The sequence below is a fragment of the Oryctolagus cuniculus genome, chromosome 8 (assembly GCF_964237555.1).
Source record: "Oryctolagus cuniculus chromosome 8, mOryCun1.1, whole genome shotgun sequence".
In the NCBI taxonomy this organism is placed as follows: Eukaryota; Metazoa; Chordata; class Mammalia; order Lagomorpha; family Leporidae; genus Oryctolagus; species Oryctolagus cuniculus.
Window position 1 is genome coordinate 1,037,942 of NC_091439.1, and position 13,990 is coordinate 1,051,931.

The following is a 13,990-nucleotide window of genomic DNA, read 5'->3' on the forward strand; positions in this document are numbered from 1 at the left end:
ATCTCCCATATTCATGGATTAGAAGAATATCAAAATGTCCATACTATCAAAAGCAATTTACAGATTAAATGTGATATCAAATTACCAACAATATTCTTCGCAGAGTTGGAAAAACTTGGGCCCCTGAACCCACATGGGAGACCAAGAAGAAGCACCTGGCTTCTGGCTTTGGATTGGCGCAGCGCCAGCCATGGCGGCCGTTTGGGGAGTGAACCAACGGAAGGAAGACCTTTCTCTCTCTCTCTCTCTCTCTCTGTCTACAACTTTACCTGTTAAATAAAAAAAAATTCATATGGAAACACAAGACACCCTGAATAACTAAAGCAATCTTAAACAACAAAAACAAAGTCAGAGGCATCACAATACCAGATTTCAAGACATACTGCAGGGCAGTTATAATCAAAACAGCATGGTACTGGTCCAAAAACAGACATGTAGACCAAGCCAACTGAACAGAAACTCCAGAAATTTATCCACACATCTACAACCAATCTTTGAATAAGGAGCTAAAATCAATCCCTGGAGAAAGGAACATCTCCTCAACAAATAGTGCTTGGAACTGGATCTCTGCGTGCAGAAGTGTGAAACAAGACTCCTATTTTATACAAAAATCAACTCAAAATAGATCAAGGATCAAAATCTACAACCTGAAGCCATCAAATTACTAGAGGAGAACATTGGGAATACTCTGCAAGACATTGGCACAGGCAAAGACTTCTTGGGAAAGACCCCAGAGGCACAGGCAATCAAAGCCAAAATTGACAAATGGGATTACATCAAGCTGAGAAGCTTCTGCACTGCAAAAGACACACTCAGCAAAGTGAAGAGGCAACCACTGGAATGGAGAAATTATCTGTAGACTATGCAACTGATAAAGGACTGATATCCAGAATCTATAAAGAGCTCAAGAATCTCAACAACGAAACAAACAATCCAGTTAAGAAATAGGCAAAGGACTTGGACAGGCATTTTCCTAAATAGGAAATTCAAATGGCCAACAGACACATGAAAAAATGCTCAGGATCATTAGCCATCAGGGAACCAGAAATAGAAACCACACAGGTTTCACCTCAGCCCAGTCAGAATGGCCCTCATACAAAAATCAATCAATCAACAATAAATGCTGGCAAGGATGTGGGGAAAAAGGTCCCCTAATCCACTGTTGATGGGAATGTAAATTGGTTCATCCAGTTTACATATTGGAAGACAGTATGGAGACACCTTGGAAATCTGAAAAGAGATTTGTAATATTACCCAGCAAACCCACTCCTGAGAATTTATGCAAACTAAATGAAATCAGCATATGAAAGAGTTATCTGTATCCCCATGTTTACTGCAGCTCGAGTCACAATACCTAAGAAACAGAATCAACCCAGGTGTCCACCAGCTGATGACTGGGTGAAGAAATTATGGTCTATACACTATGGTACATTACGCAGGCGTAAAAAAGAATGAAATCCTGTCTTCTGCAACAAAATAGATGAAACTGGAAACCATCATACTTTGTGAAATAAGCCAGTCCCAAAAAGACAAATACTGTATGTTTTCCCTGATCTGTGGTAACTAACAGAGTACCAAAAATGTAATGGATAGGAGTGGAATTGACATTTTGAGGTTGACTGTTTACAGCCCTGAACAGTATTTTTCTTCTTCTTCTATTTGTTGAACTCTTTTATTTAGTGTAGGGTTAATCTTATGAGTATAAAATAAACTGAAAAGTAGACTATTGTAAAAATTATGAGCAAAATTAGCAAAGGAAAGAGAAGGAAGTGTGGGAGCTTGGGCAGGAGGGAGGGTAGGATAAGTATCACTATGTTCCTAAATCTGTATACATAAAATGTATATACCTTAAATAAAAATGTTTAAAATACATAAATAAAACTGATTTGGTAAGAGAACCCAATATAGTTTGAATTTGAATTCTTTATCGCTGAGGTCAAAGGCTTCCAGCCACTGCTCTTAAGTGAGAAGGAACTTCTTAAAGAATTCAAACAGTCCTGTGACGCTCTGCTGACCTCTGCCTGCCCTCTGTAGCTAGGGAAGCTCGAGTCTATCATCCCCAGCACTCCAGACAGCAGTGTCTCCGGTGCCATCCCCAGTGTACTTCCTGTGTGGTCTCACCTGCTGAAGCTTAACGGGCAAATAGAGAATGGATCCATCAAAAGCAGTGACGTTCCCGGTGACAGCCTGGTGGTCCTTTAGCATGCCAAACCTCATGCTTTTGCACTCCACATTGGGGCTAGGGAAAAATAAAGATGATGCTTACCTCAATTTGACTCAAGCAACAATCCTTACCACAGCTACCCAACAGGTACGTTAGGGAAGCAGTCATTTGTAACTGCTGCCCCATCTAGTGGTCATATTTAAAAATTGTATTTCTGACTAAAAGCCTTGGCAGAAACATTAGAATAGAAAAAACTCACAATTCCATTCCTGAAAAACTGCCTTAGACTGTCGAGGTGTGTTTTTCCAGACTCTAGACCAGGGATCTGAAAGTGTTTTACACAGAGGGCCAGACAGTAAATACCTTAAGCTACACAGGACGTTCAGCTCTGCTGTCACTGCACGACAGCAGCCATAGACAATATGTGTGTGGCTATGTGCCAATAAAACTTTACTACTACACAGTCAGTGGGCCGGGTCTGACCTTTGAACCAATCACAGTTTGCTAATCCTTGCTCTAGAGTCTTCAGAGGCACACAGGTTTTAGAAAGAGTGTTTTTGCATGTGTTGAATGGCGTGCAGAAGACATGGATTTCTAAGTATTCGGACTGTGGACCTGGACCTTTGAAACCATAAAGTGGAGGTGGTCCTGGTCGCTGAATTCGGTGAACTGGTCATCCTGAAGTATGTGACTATTTTTGACTACTGGCAATTTCAGCTTTTTATCCACTCACTGTCATAAATCTTACAGCTTTGAAAAATTCCAGCAGCTCCTTTATACAATGATTGTTCCAACAGGTCATAGGAAAGTTTAAACAAATTCTAGGCTACAAAGGGTCAAACATGTTAAAGTACATGAAGAAAAGAAAATCAAGTGACAATCTAATAGTTATCCCCAAAACTAAGCACTGCATACTAACAACACATTTCTTTCTTCAAGATTTATTTATTTATTTGAAAGTTGAGCAGAGACACAGAGCTCTTCCGTCCACTGGTTCACTCTCCAAGTGGCACAGGGACCAGGGCTGGGCCAGGCCAGAGGCAGGAGCTCCTTCCAGGTGTCCCATGTGGCACCCTCTTCCATCTTCTGCTGCTTTCCCAGGCCATTAGCAGGGAGCTGGATCAGAAACGGAGTGGCCAGGACACCAACTGCTGCCCTGAAGAGTCGCTGGCAGCACAGACGGCAGCTTTACCCACTAGGCCACAATACCAGCCCCGAAGAATACATTCCTTAAAGAAAGAAAAAGTCACACGCACACAGAGCTGTGCTCCCAACCTAACACTTCAGCGTGTCTCCCTACTCTGCCTTCACATACTTCAGGATGACCAGTTCACCGAATTCAACGACCAGGACCACCTCCACTTTATGGTTTCAAAGGTCCAGGTCCGCAGTCCGAATACTTAGAAATCCACGTCTTCTGCACGCCATTCAGTGCATAGATTTGTGAGGTTCTTACTGCTTCCTGCGTCATAAACATCTGCCAATACCCTTGCAGAAAGGATTCTCCCCGCTCTGTAATTAAGCTCACCTCTTCCCTTGACATTCCACAACGGCCTGTGCTTTACTAGGGCTCAATTCTGCCCTCCTTTTTAGCCCCTTCCCTTCACCTACCATACATGTTCAGCTCTCTTTCTTCCCCAGTAAAGCAATCTTGCTAACCTCTTTAATTATCATCCTGGTATTTCATTCCTCTTTACAAGCTTTTAAAGATTTATTTATTTATTTGACAGGCAGAGTTAGAGAGAGGGCAAGACAGAGAAAATCCTCCATCCGCTGTTTCACTTCCCAAATGGCCATAACAGCCAGGGCTGGGCCAGGCCAGAACCAGGAGCCAGGAGCCTCATCTGGGGACCCAAGTACTTAGGCCATCTACTGTTGCTTTCCCAGGCTCATTAGCAGGGAGCTGGATCAGAAGTGGAGCAGCTGGGACACGAACCTACATGCAATGGGATACTGGTGTCACAGGCTCTGGCTTAACTCCCCACTAAGCCACAGCACCAGCTCCCCTTCCCCCCCCTTTTTTTTTGTATAGCAAGTAAACTCTGATTTGTCTAAAGCTTTTCTTTATTTCTTTATTGCTTTACTTGGAAGTCAGAATTAGAGAGAGAGAGAGATCTTACATCTAGTGGTTCATTCTCCAAATAGCCACAATGGCCAGAGCTAGGCTGGTCCAGAGCCAGGAGCTTCTTTTGGGTCTCCCACATGGGTGCAGGGCCCAAGCACTTGAGCCACCTTTCACTGCTTTCCTAGGCACATCAGCAGGGAGCTGGATCAGAAGTGAAGCAGCTAGGACTTGAACCAGTGCCCATATGGGATGCCAGTGCTGCAGACGGTGCCTTAACCCACTGTACCATAGTCTCTTTACAAACTTTTTTTTTAAGGTTTGTTTATTTATTTGAAAGGCAAAGTGACAGAGAACCACAGGCGGAGAGACAGAAGTCTTGCATCTGCTGGTTCACTCCTCCGATGGCTGCAAAGGCTGGAGCCTGGAGTTTCCCATAGGTCCCCCACATGGGTGCAGGGGCCCAAGGATGTGGGCCATCTTCTTCTGCTTTCCAAGGCCATAGCAGAGAGCTGGATTGGAAGAGGAGCAGCCAGGACTAGAACCAGCACCCATATGGGACGCCCACGCTTCCGGCCAGGGCTTTAACCCACTGCACCACAACGCCAGCCACCCCAAATAACTACACTTTAAAAATTCAAACTTTCTAGCACAGATGTTTTGAAAAACAGTATGGAAAATTCTGAACAAACTTAAGGTGGTGCAGCAGGTTAAACTGTCACTTCTGAAGCCTGCGGTGCCAGCTGAACACCAAAGCTGCACTTCCAATCCAGCCTCCTGCTATGCACCTGAGAAGGCAGCGGACAATGGCCCAGCTACCTGAAACCCTGCCACCCACATGGAAGACCCAGATGGAGTTACTGGTTTCAGCCCTGCCCAGAACTGGCTGTTGCAGTCATTTGGGGAGTAAATCAGCAGAAGGGAAGATCTTTTTCTTTCTCTCTACTCCAACAACTACCACATTACCTAGTAATCCTACCACTGGCGATAGAAAGGGACTTCAAATATCTGTGGAAAAATGGAATTAAAAGCTAAGATTAGGGCCCGATACTGTGACGTAGTGGGTAAAGCCACTGCCTGCAGTGCTGGCATCCCATATGGGCACTGGCTCAAGTGCCAGCTGTTCCACTTCAGATCCAGCTCTCTGCTTTGGCCTGGAATAGCAGCAGAAGATGGTCCAAGTCCTTGGGCCCCTGTACCCGTGGAAGAAGCTCCTGTCTCCTGATCAGTGCAGCTCCAGCTGTTTTGACCATCTGGGGAGTAAACCAGTGGATGGAAGACCTCTCTCTGTCTCTACCTCTCTCTCGCGCTCTCTCTTGCTCTGTCTCAGCCTCTCTGTAACTCTTTCAAATAAAATGAATAAATCTTTTAAAAAACAAATACAAAAAGGTAAGTTTAGGGGACCAGCACTATGGCCTAGCAGGTCAGGGCTCTGCCTGCAGTGCCAGCATCACATGTGGGCGCCGGTTCAGGTCCCAGCTGCTCCTCTTCCAATCCAGCTCTCTGCTGTGGCCTGGGAAAGCAGTAGAAGATGGCCCAAGTCCTTGGGCCCTGCACCCGCGTGAGAGACCCCGATGAAGCTCCTGGCTTCGGCTTGGCTCCGCCCTGGCCATTATAGCCACTTGGTGAGTGAACCAGCAGAGGGAGACCTCACTGTCTCTGTCTTTCCCTCTTTTTTAAGTAAATAAATCAATCTTTGAAATAAGATCAAAATAAAATTTACTAAGACAGACTTTAAATATTCTCACCAAAAAATCTAAGCAGGTAAGGTGACAAATACACTAATTAGCTTAGCTTAATCTTACTGCAACATATACATATTCAAGACATCACATTGTACCCCATAAATATATACATTTTTCAAAAAATCCAGACTTTTCTTCTTTTCTCAATAAATGTTCTTAAAGATTTATTTATTTGGAAAGCAAAAACAGCCATCTTCTGCTGCTTTCCCAGGAGCATTAGCAGGGAGCTGGATCAGAAGTGGAGCAGCCGGGACTCAACCAGCATTGCAGGTAGCTGCTTAATCTGCAGTACCACAGCACCAGCCCCATGGAATGTGGACCTTAGACCACCTGGGGAGCCCCTTATGAAAGGAACACCAAATCCCATACAAAACAAGTCAGGGGCGGGCATGTAAGCCTAGCCATATGATGCCCATGTCCCATGTTGGAGTGCCTTGGTTTGATACCCAGCTCTGGCTCCTGGCTCCAGCATCCTGCTAATGCAGACCCTGGGGGGCAGCCGGTGACAGCTCAAGTGATGAGCTCCTGACACCCCAACACAAGAGACTTTTTAGCAATCCTGGCATCTGGCTTGGGCCCAGACCAGACCAACTGGACCCAGCCTTTGGAAACATTTTGGTAATGAATAGTGGTTGAGAGCTCTCTGTCTCAAAAATGTCCTGCAAGTGAAAGGCCCTAAACTTAGCCTTAACTAATTTCATATTAAATCCACTGCTGGGGCCGGCGCCGTGGCTCACTTGGTTAATCCTCCATCTGCAGCGCCAGCATCCTATATCGGCGCCGGTTCTAGTTCTGGTTGCTCCTCTTCCAGTCCAGCTCTCTGCTGTGGCCTGGGAAGGCAGTGGAGGATGGCTCAAGTCCTTGGGCCCTGCACCCCATGGGAGACCAGAAGCACCTGGCTCCTGGCTTCGGATTGGAGCAGCACTGGCCGTGGCAGCCATTAGGGGAGTGAACCAACGGAAGGAAGACCTTTCCCTCTGTCTCTCTCTCACTGTCTAACTCTGCCTGTCAAATAAATAAATAAATAAATCCACTGCTAGCCTCATAAACCTGCACCTGTCAAATTAAAACATTCGGTGCAGCAGTTGAGATGTTGCTTGCGACGTCCGCATCAGATATCAGACGCCTGGGATCGAGTCCTGGCTCCGCTTTCAACTGCAGACTCCTACCAGTGTGCAGCTGGGAGGCAGCAGGCGGATACCCAAGTACTTGGGTCCCTGCCAAACATGTGGGAGATCACATTTGTCTCTCTCTCTCTCTCTCTGCTTTCCAGACAAATAAAAAATTAATAACCTTAAAAGTTAAATTGAATTGGCAACATATATACACAAGAACGTCAACCTTCAACCTCCTGCCAGGATCTGAGTGCATGCACTACTGCGTGGGGAAGCTCATCGGGAATCACACAGAACCATATCCAGTTTTTCCATTACTGCCATCCAAGAAACAAATAATACGAAGAAAACTGCCATACATACCTGAAAGTCACATGATACTGATAGACTGCTTCGTTATGACACTGTATTTTGATGAGGTTCAATCCCAAAGACTGAGGAGTTCCCTTTGATCCCTGCTTCACAAAAATCTCTCTGAAAAATAAAAAAGTTTTTAAAAGTAACCACCTATACCCAAGCCAAAAAATGAAACATCCACCAACCCACACCACCACCACAGGTTTTCTCATACTTTATTTAGACACACAAATGAAGAACCAAGACATAACAGCACGCTCTGAAGGCCAGATGATAAGCTCCAAGCAGTGTCTACTTTGTCTGCCTAGTAACAGCACTGCAGTAGCTAGGCCAGCTAGGAACCCAGGAATTAGCTGCACAGAGGAAGGTGAGGGATTCAAGTGTTTTTCATAACTGACTGCTTTATCTTTGACTTGGCAAAGATCTGACCTGGGCAGGACAGGCCCACCAGGTTTCACAGTCCGCTCGCTGGTACAGTCTGCATACTCACAAGGAAGCCCGCCTCGCTCCAGCAGCCGCCACCCCACCCGCCCCTCTCCCCACTGGCAGCACCCATCGCCCCAGGACGTCCCCCACAACAGACAGCACACAGCAGCCCCACGCGGGGATTCCACAGGCGGCCCCCTCCTCAGGCTCCTGGCAGGAAAGGGGTGCCCAGGACTTACTTTTCCTTGGGTTCTGCAGTCAGGCCCAGGGGGCGTTCCGGAAAGTGCAGTGAAGACTGGGGCAGGGGTGAAGGTGGGGACAGCCTTGGGGGATTCCGGGAGGCTGGGCCGAACACACGGGGAGGCTTTTCCACTGCTCTGCCCATTCCACCAGCCGCTCTTCCCAGGGGTAATGAAGACGTGTCCGAACTCCCTCTTCCAAGCATTCTGAAAGGCAGCAGAGGGGCAGGCGAGGGCTTTCTCCATCATGCATCCATGCCCCACCTGGGTTACTCTCCACACTACCTTCTCATCTGCAGCAGACAGCAAAAGGGGCCAAGCACAGCCTTGGGAGCCCCTCGAAATCTAACCCGCCAACATGGCTCTGTCACCAGCTGCTCTGAACACCGACCGTCAGAGCCACCTTCCACAGCACGAGGGGAAGTGCGACACAGTGAGACGGAAGAACCACAGTGATCAGCTTCACTTGTCACGAGGGCAAACGCCCCCTAGGGAGCTGCTTTGACCCTCTCTCCAATGACTGCATCCGCAACTGCTGGCTGCTCTTGGAAAACAGTCACTTTTTAATATACAGCCACACATCACCTCTCGTGAGATAGTACAATCCTGGGGCTTTCTCTTTGGACTTAGATATGCCACCTGAACGTGATGATTGCATGCGAAGGTAACCTTACCTACCTATTCCAACCAACAGAAGCTTCTGCCATCTTGCTATCCCCAGCTGCCAACACTGAAGGATCCGGAAAGGTCAGACGGGGTTCCTCTTTCTCCTTGCGTAACAAGTTAGCAGACAAGCCTCTACCTAAAATGCCTCTTCCTGCAAGAACCAAACCCCAGGTGTAACTGCGACTTGAACACACTTTACAGCACAGCAATTTTTCTGAAGATGCACTGCATGGGTTTAGGAACAAAGTCAACACACACACCAGCAGAGTTTCTCAAGCCAGCTCCCGCATACCTGAAGGAGGCAGCTCCCGTCTCGGAGACGTCCGGGACGCGGTGTCAAGGCCCAGGCCACGGAACATGGAGACTAAACCCACAGACTCCTGTGGAAAGCCAAAAAGTGAAGTTCTTCCAGGATGTTGTTTAAAATCCCATGAGGCACAAATGCAGCCTGGCAGTCACAATGCCCACATCGGAGTACCTAGGCTCAATACTTGGCTCCAGCTCCCGACTCCAGCTTCCTGCCCATGCACACCCTGATAGGTAGCGGTGATGGCTCAAGTGACTGGGTCCTCACGACTCAAAGGGAGAACTGGACTGAATTCTGGCTCCCAGCTGCCACCCCACCCAGCCCAGCTCAGCCCTGGTCACTTGGGCAAGTAAACCAACAGATGCAGATCTCTCTCTCTCTCCCCCACCCTCATTAAAACAAACAAGCCTCAAAAACAGAAATAATACCTTTAAGACGGTTTTGGTAAGTCATAATCTTTACATTTGATAAATGTTATAAAAAGAAAAAAATACTATTTTTTTCTTGAACACTTATAATCATATCCTAGGTTTTCAACCATGACCAGTTACATTTTCAAGTCCATGATTCAGGGCCGGGATGTGGCACAGTGGATCAAGCCCACTGAGAGCACCTGTTCAAGTCCTGGCTGCTCTGCTCACCTCCAACCAGCTCCCTGATAAAGCCTCTGGGAGCGCAGGTCACGCTGGCCCAGACTCAGCCCCCTGCTACTCACACAGGAGACCCACATGGAGTCCTAAGCTCCTGGGTTTGGCCATTTGGAGAGCAGATCTCTGTATGTCTCTCCCTCTCTTTGTCACTCTGCCTTTCAAATACATATTTTTTTTAAAGTCCATGACTTGAGCTATAATGAAACAAAATACAACAGAACAAAACGAACTTGTCTATTCTTCTGGTTTATTTCCTGTATACCCAAGTAAAGAGAACATGCATACTGGTTAATAAATGCCCAAAACATCTAGATGAGGCCGGTGCCACGGCTCACTAGGCTAATCCTCCACCTGCGGCACCAGCACCCCGGGTTCTAGTCCCGGTCGGGGCGCCGGATTCTGTCCCGTTGCCCCTCTTCCAGGCCAGCTCTCTGCTGTGGCCCAGGAGTGCAGTGGAGGATGGCCCAGGTCCTTGGGCCCTGCACCTGCATGGGAGACCAGGAGAAGCACCTGGCTCGGGCGCAGCGCACTGGCCGTAGCAGCTACTTGGGGGGTGAACCAACGGAAAAAGGAAGACCTTTCTCTCTGTCTCTCTCTAACTATGCCTGTCAAAAAAAAAAAAAAATCTACATGATTTAAGGGTATGAGGGGTTTGGGTTTTTTTTAACATCCATAATTACTGTCCTAATTTTTTCTTCTTAGGAAGTATTACATTTGACACTGTAAATTCCACTTAAAATTAACCTAACTGCTTCATCAAGTTCTTCCTATATTTGCTAACTTTTTCTTTGACATAAATTAATTATAGACAAATACTGTCCATTTTAAAATTTTCTATTTACCCTCTACTGCTATGTATTTATGGGATACATACAATAGTTAATTCCATACACGTACACAATGTATAAAGATCAAATCAGGATAATTAGCGTTTTCATTTCCTCAAGTATTTCTCATCTTTTTGTGTTGGGAACTGTTACTCTTCTAGCTATTTTAAAATATATCATAAATTGTTGTTGACTACCTTACTGTACAACATGACACTAGAACCAATTCCTTCCTTCTAACTCTTCTTTTCCTAAAACTACCATCTAGTTAGGAAATCAGAATGCACACACATGTACATGTTCACAAGGCAGTAGGAACAGCTGAAGATCTAAGATCTGGATACTCTTTCAAAAGAAACAAATCTAACACTCACAGGTTGAGCATCCCTAATCTGAAAATCTAAAATACAAAATGCTCAACTTTTTCATGCCACAACTGGAAAATTTCACACCTGAATTCATGTGACAGGCTACAGTCAAAACACAGGTGTAGGGGCCAGCATTGTGGTACAGCAGGTGAAGCCACTGCCTGCGATACTGGCATGCCATATGGACACCAGTTCACACCCTGGCTGCGCCACTTCCGATCCAGCTCCCTGCTAATGGCCTAGGAAAAGCAGAAGGCGGCCCAAATGTTTGGGCTGCTGCCACTAACGTGAGAGACCCAGATGCACTTCCTGGCTTTGCCCTGGCCCGGCACTGGCTGTTGCGGCCACCTGAGGAGTGAACAAGCAGATGGAATATATCTCTGTCGCTCTCTATAACTCTCCCTTTCAAATAAATAATTAAATATTTTTTTAAAAAAACAGGTATATTAAAAATAGTATGTAAAGTGACCCTCAGGCTATAAGGTATAAATGACACATAAATGAATTTAGTGCTTAGACATGGGTCCCATATCCAAAAGATACACTGTGTACATGAAAGTATTCCAAAATCAAAAACAAAAATCAAACTGCAATCCAAGATGCAAATACGGAATATTCCTCCTGTAATGCTCTCTGAGGCAGGAGTCAGACTCAGGATGAAAACTAAGGGGAGAACAAGAGGCTCTATCCTGAAAACCGCCGTGAAGGAAGGTGGGGGAGGGCGGAGGCTGGAGGACTAAGGCACTTACCCAAGCCCACCCGGCATTCACTCAGCCACTTTCTCTAGACTTGCAATTCTAAGCGTTGACCTCGATGCCTAGAAGGTGCAAAAACTTCGTGAAGAAAAACAAACTCCCTTGTCCTTGAGTAAGTCTTCGCGGCTCTCTAGGCGCCCTGAAAGCCACTGCTTCCTCTCATCACACAGGAAAGACAAACACTACGACTGCACGTTCGAGCGGTCTTACCCTCGGCGCCGGTCCACTCTGTGTGCCCGCTTCCTCCGGCTTTGCAAACATGTGGCCTCGGCCCACAGGTCCTGCCCTGCCCAGGGCGGGCTCCAGGGGTTTTGGAGCTTGTGGCCAACAGCCTGGCATCCGGACACACTGAGACAGGTGGACCGGGGCAGGGCCCCTGAATGGTGGCCGGACGGGATCCATTCAAACGCTGCGGAGGAGGACGCTGTGTTGAGCCTTCTCTGGTTAATTACCTGTCAGCATTCGGAAAAGGTTAGAGATTCCCAGCTGGTTTCTTTCCTCTTTGAGAAACAACGCATTTTCAAGTTAGACTTCCAAGGCGGGCACTAAGCTTTTCTGTGAGCGCACAGTATTTGAAACCCCTTCTAGGCCCAAGCCCTCGATGAACTTGAGCAGTCCTCAGAAAACTCAGTGCTCTAAGTCAACTACCCATTGCACAGGAAAGCAGCTTGTATGCATGGGAATGATTTGGGCTGATCAGTTAATAGTTCCTAAGCACCACCAACCAACCTTTATGGGTTCCGCCTTGTTTTCGGCCTCTTTCCTACGCCGGGGTCCCAGCTTCTCTCCAGCCTGTATTCACATTGAACTCATCTCCTTGATCCTAGCTCCTTCTCTCAATTATTCTCCAATTCATTTCTATGAAACTCTTCTTTCAAACCCCACCAGAACTGAGGTCCCCAGGATAGGGAGCCGACTCTCACATAGCTTACAGCGACCCTTTCTCTCCTCCAAGTAACTAGGCTTGGAGCCTTCCCCTGGCCCTCCCCCTAGAGCTGAGGCCCCCAGCCCCCTCCCCCCGAATCACTTCGTGGCCTACAGATGCTGGGACTCTCTCGTCGGGGGGAACCTCTCATAATCCTGTCCTGGACCTCATTGCTGAAGAAATCTTCAAGCGGAAAGCAAGCCTCTCCCGACTCTGGAAACCCTGTCTTAAGTCTTAGCTGTGGAGAAATCGGCCCGTGCATACAAAGACTGACACACGAATCCTGAGTCAAAAGGGCAGGTGGAGGTAATTCAGGAACTTGCAAAAAAAATTAACTACACTCCCTTCTTTAATGCTCTACTTGCAACTGGGAGGCAGGACACGCCTCCCTCCCGGGGTTACTACAGAAGCCGCCCCTCTAGCCGCTAACACCCCTGTTCGGTTGGCCTGGAATCTTCGTTCTACAACCTGTGTGGGTGGCGCCCTCGCTGCCACGGCTTAGTCTCCTACCCCACGCGTCCCCGAGCCCCACCACCGCGTGCGGCCTTTCACAAGCACCCCCTTCCCAGGCCCTCCTTTAACGTGGACTTCCTCCTCTGCTTCCTTAGGGGCCACGCGGGGCCTACCTTCTCAGCCTTCCTGTGGGCCACGCGGACCCCAAGCCCAGCGCCGGGAGGCAAACTCCTTTCTTCCCGTTTTCCCCCAAACCAACAACCGTGCTGGGGTGACGCCCTAGATCCTCAGGCCACAGCCCCGCCCGGTCCCCGCGCCTCGCGGGCCGCCCACGCACCCGCAGCCTCGAGTTAACGACTTCCCGCCCCCACCCCGCCGAGGAATGGCGGCCCTTCCAGCCTCCTGGGGCGGGAAGGCGCCTCGCCATGCGCTCAGTGAGGCTGCCCACGCGCGACCTCGGCCCTCCAGGGCTTCCGCACCTGAGCTGAGTCCTGTCGCTTCAGCTGGCCCCACGGAGCCTCACGAGAACCGGGAAGCTCAACTACCTGCCACGCGGAAAGAGCCACAGGCCCCAAATACTAAGTTCCGGTCACGTGGTGTGGGCAGGGCCTGAGCCCATAGGCTGAAGAAAGTGCCACACACAAGATCCTACCATCTCATTGGCTGCTTTGCAAAAGGGACTCGTCCTTTTGAGTCATGCGGGCCGAGTCCATCTCAAAGGGAGCTGGGAGGTGTGAGCTGGTGGTGTCAAGTGTTTGATGTCCTGGCCGTGTGTTCCAGGGTCACCCCTGTAAACAGGACGTGCCCCAGCTCGCCCAGTTAGAGGATGTGGAGACGTAGGTGCTAAGCGGGACACGGTTAACTTGAGTGCACGTCCGAACACCTACTGGCGTTGACCGGTGCACTCCACTTCCCGTGCGTGCAAAACAGG

The 13,990-nt window shown here is 48.1% G+C and overlaps 1 protein-coding gene across 3 annotated transcripts in view; it reads right to left on the reverse strand.

Annotated features, from left to right (window-relative positions):
* Nucleotides 1–13,647, reverse strand: part of PIWIL2 (piwi like RNA-mediated gene silencing 2) — a 91,326-nt gene extending 77,679 nt beyond the window's left edge. Inside the window, exons 1-7 of one of the 3 annotated variants that reach the window (XM_008249876.3) lie at nt 13,539–13,647; nt 11,892–12,133; nt 9,067–9,154; nt 8,787–8,925; nt 8,109–8,315; nt 7,450–7,560; nt 2,122–2,239 (exon numbers count right to left, since the gene is read on the reverse strand). In XM_008249876.3, the coding sequence (XP_008248098.1) occupies nt 2,122–2,239; nt 7,450–7,560; nt 8,109–8,315; nt 8,787–8,925; nt 9,067–9,154; nt 11,892–12,083 (855 nt within the window). In that variant the 5' untranslated portion in view covers nt 12,084–12,133; nt 13,539–13,647. Of the gene's footprint in view, nt 1–2,121; nt 2,240–7,449; nt 7,561–8,108; nt 8,316–8,786; nt 8,926–9,066; nt 9,155–11,891; nt 12,134–12,410; nt 12,659–13,232; nt 13,518–13,538 lie in introns of those variants that run through there. The other 2 variants (XM_051836733.2, XM_051836734.2) reach the window with 2 other exon arrangements.
* Between the last annotated feature and the right edge of the window lie 343 nt (nt 13,648–13,990).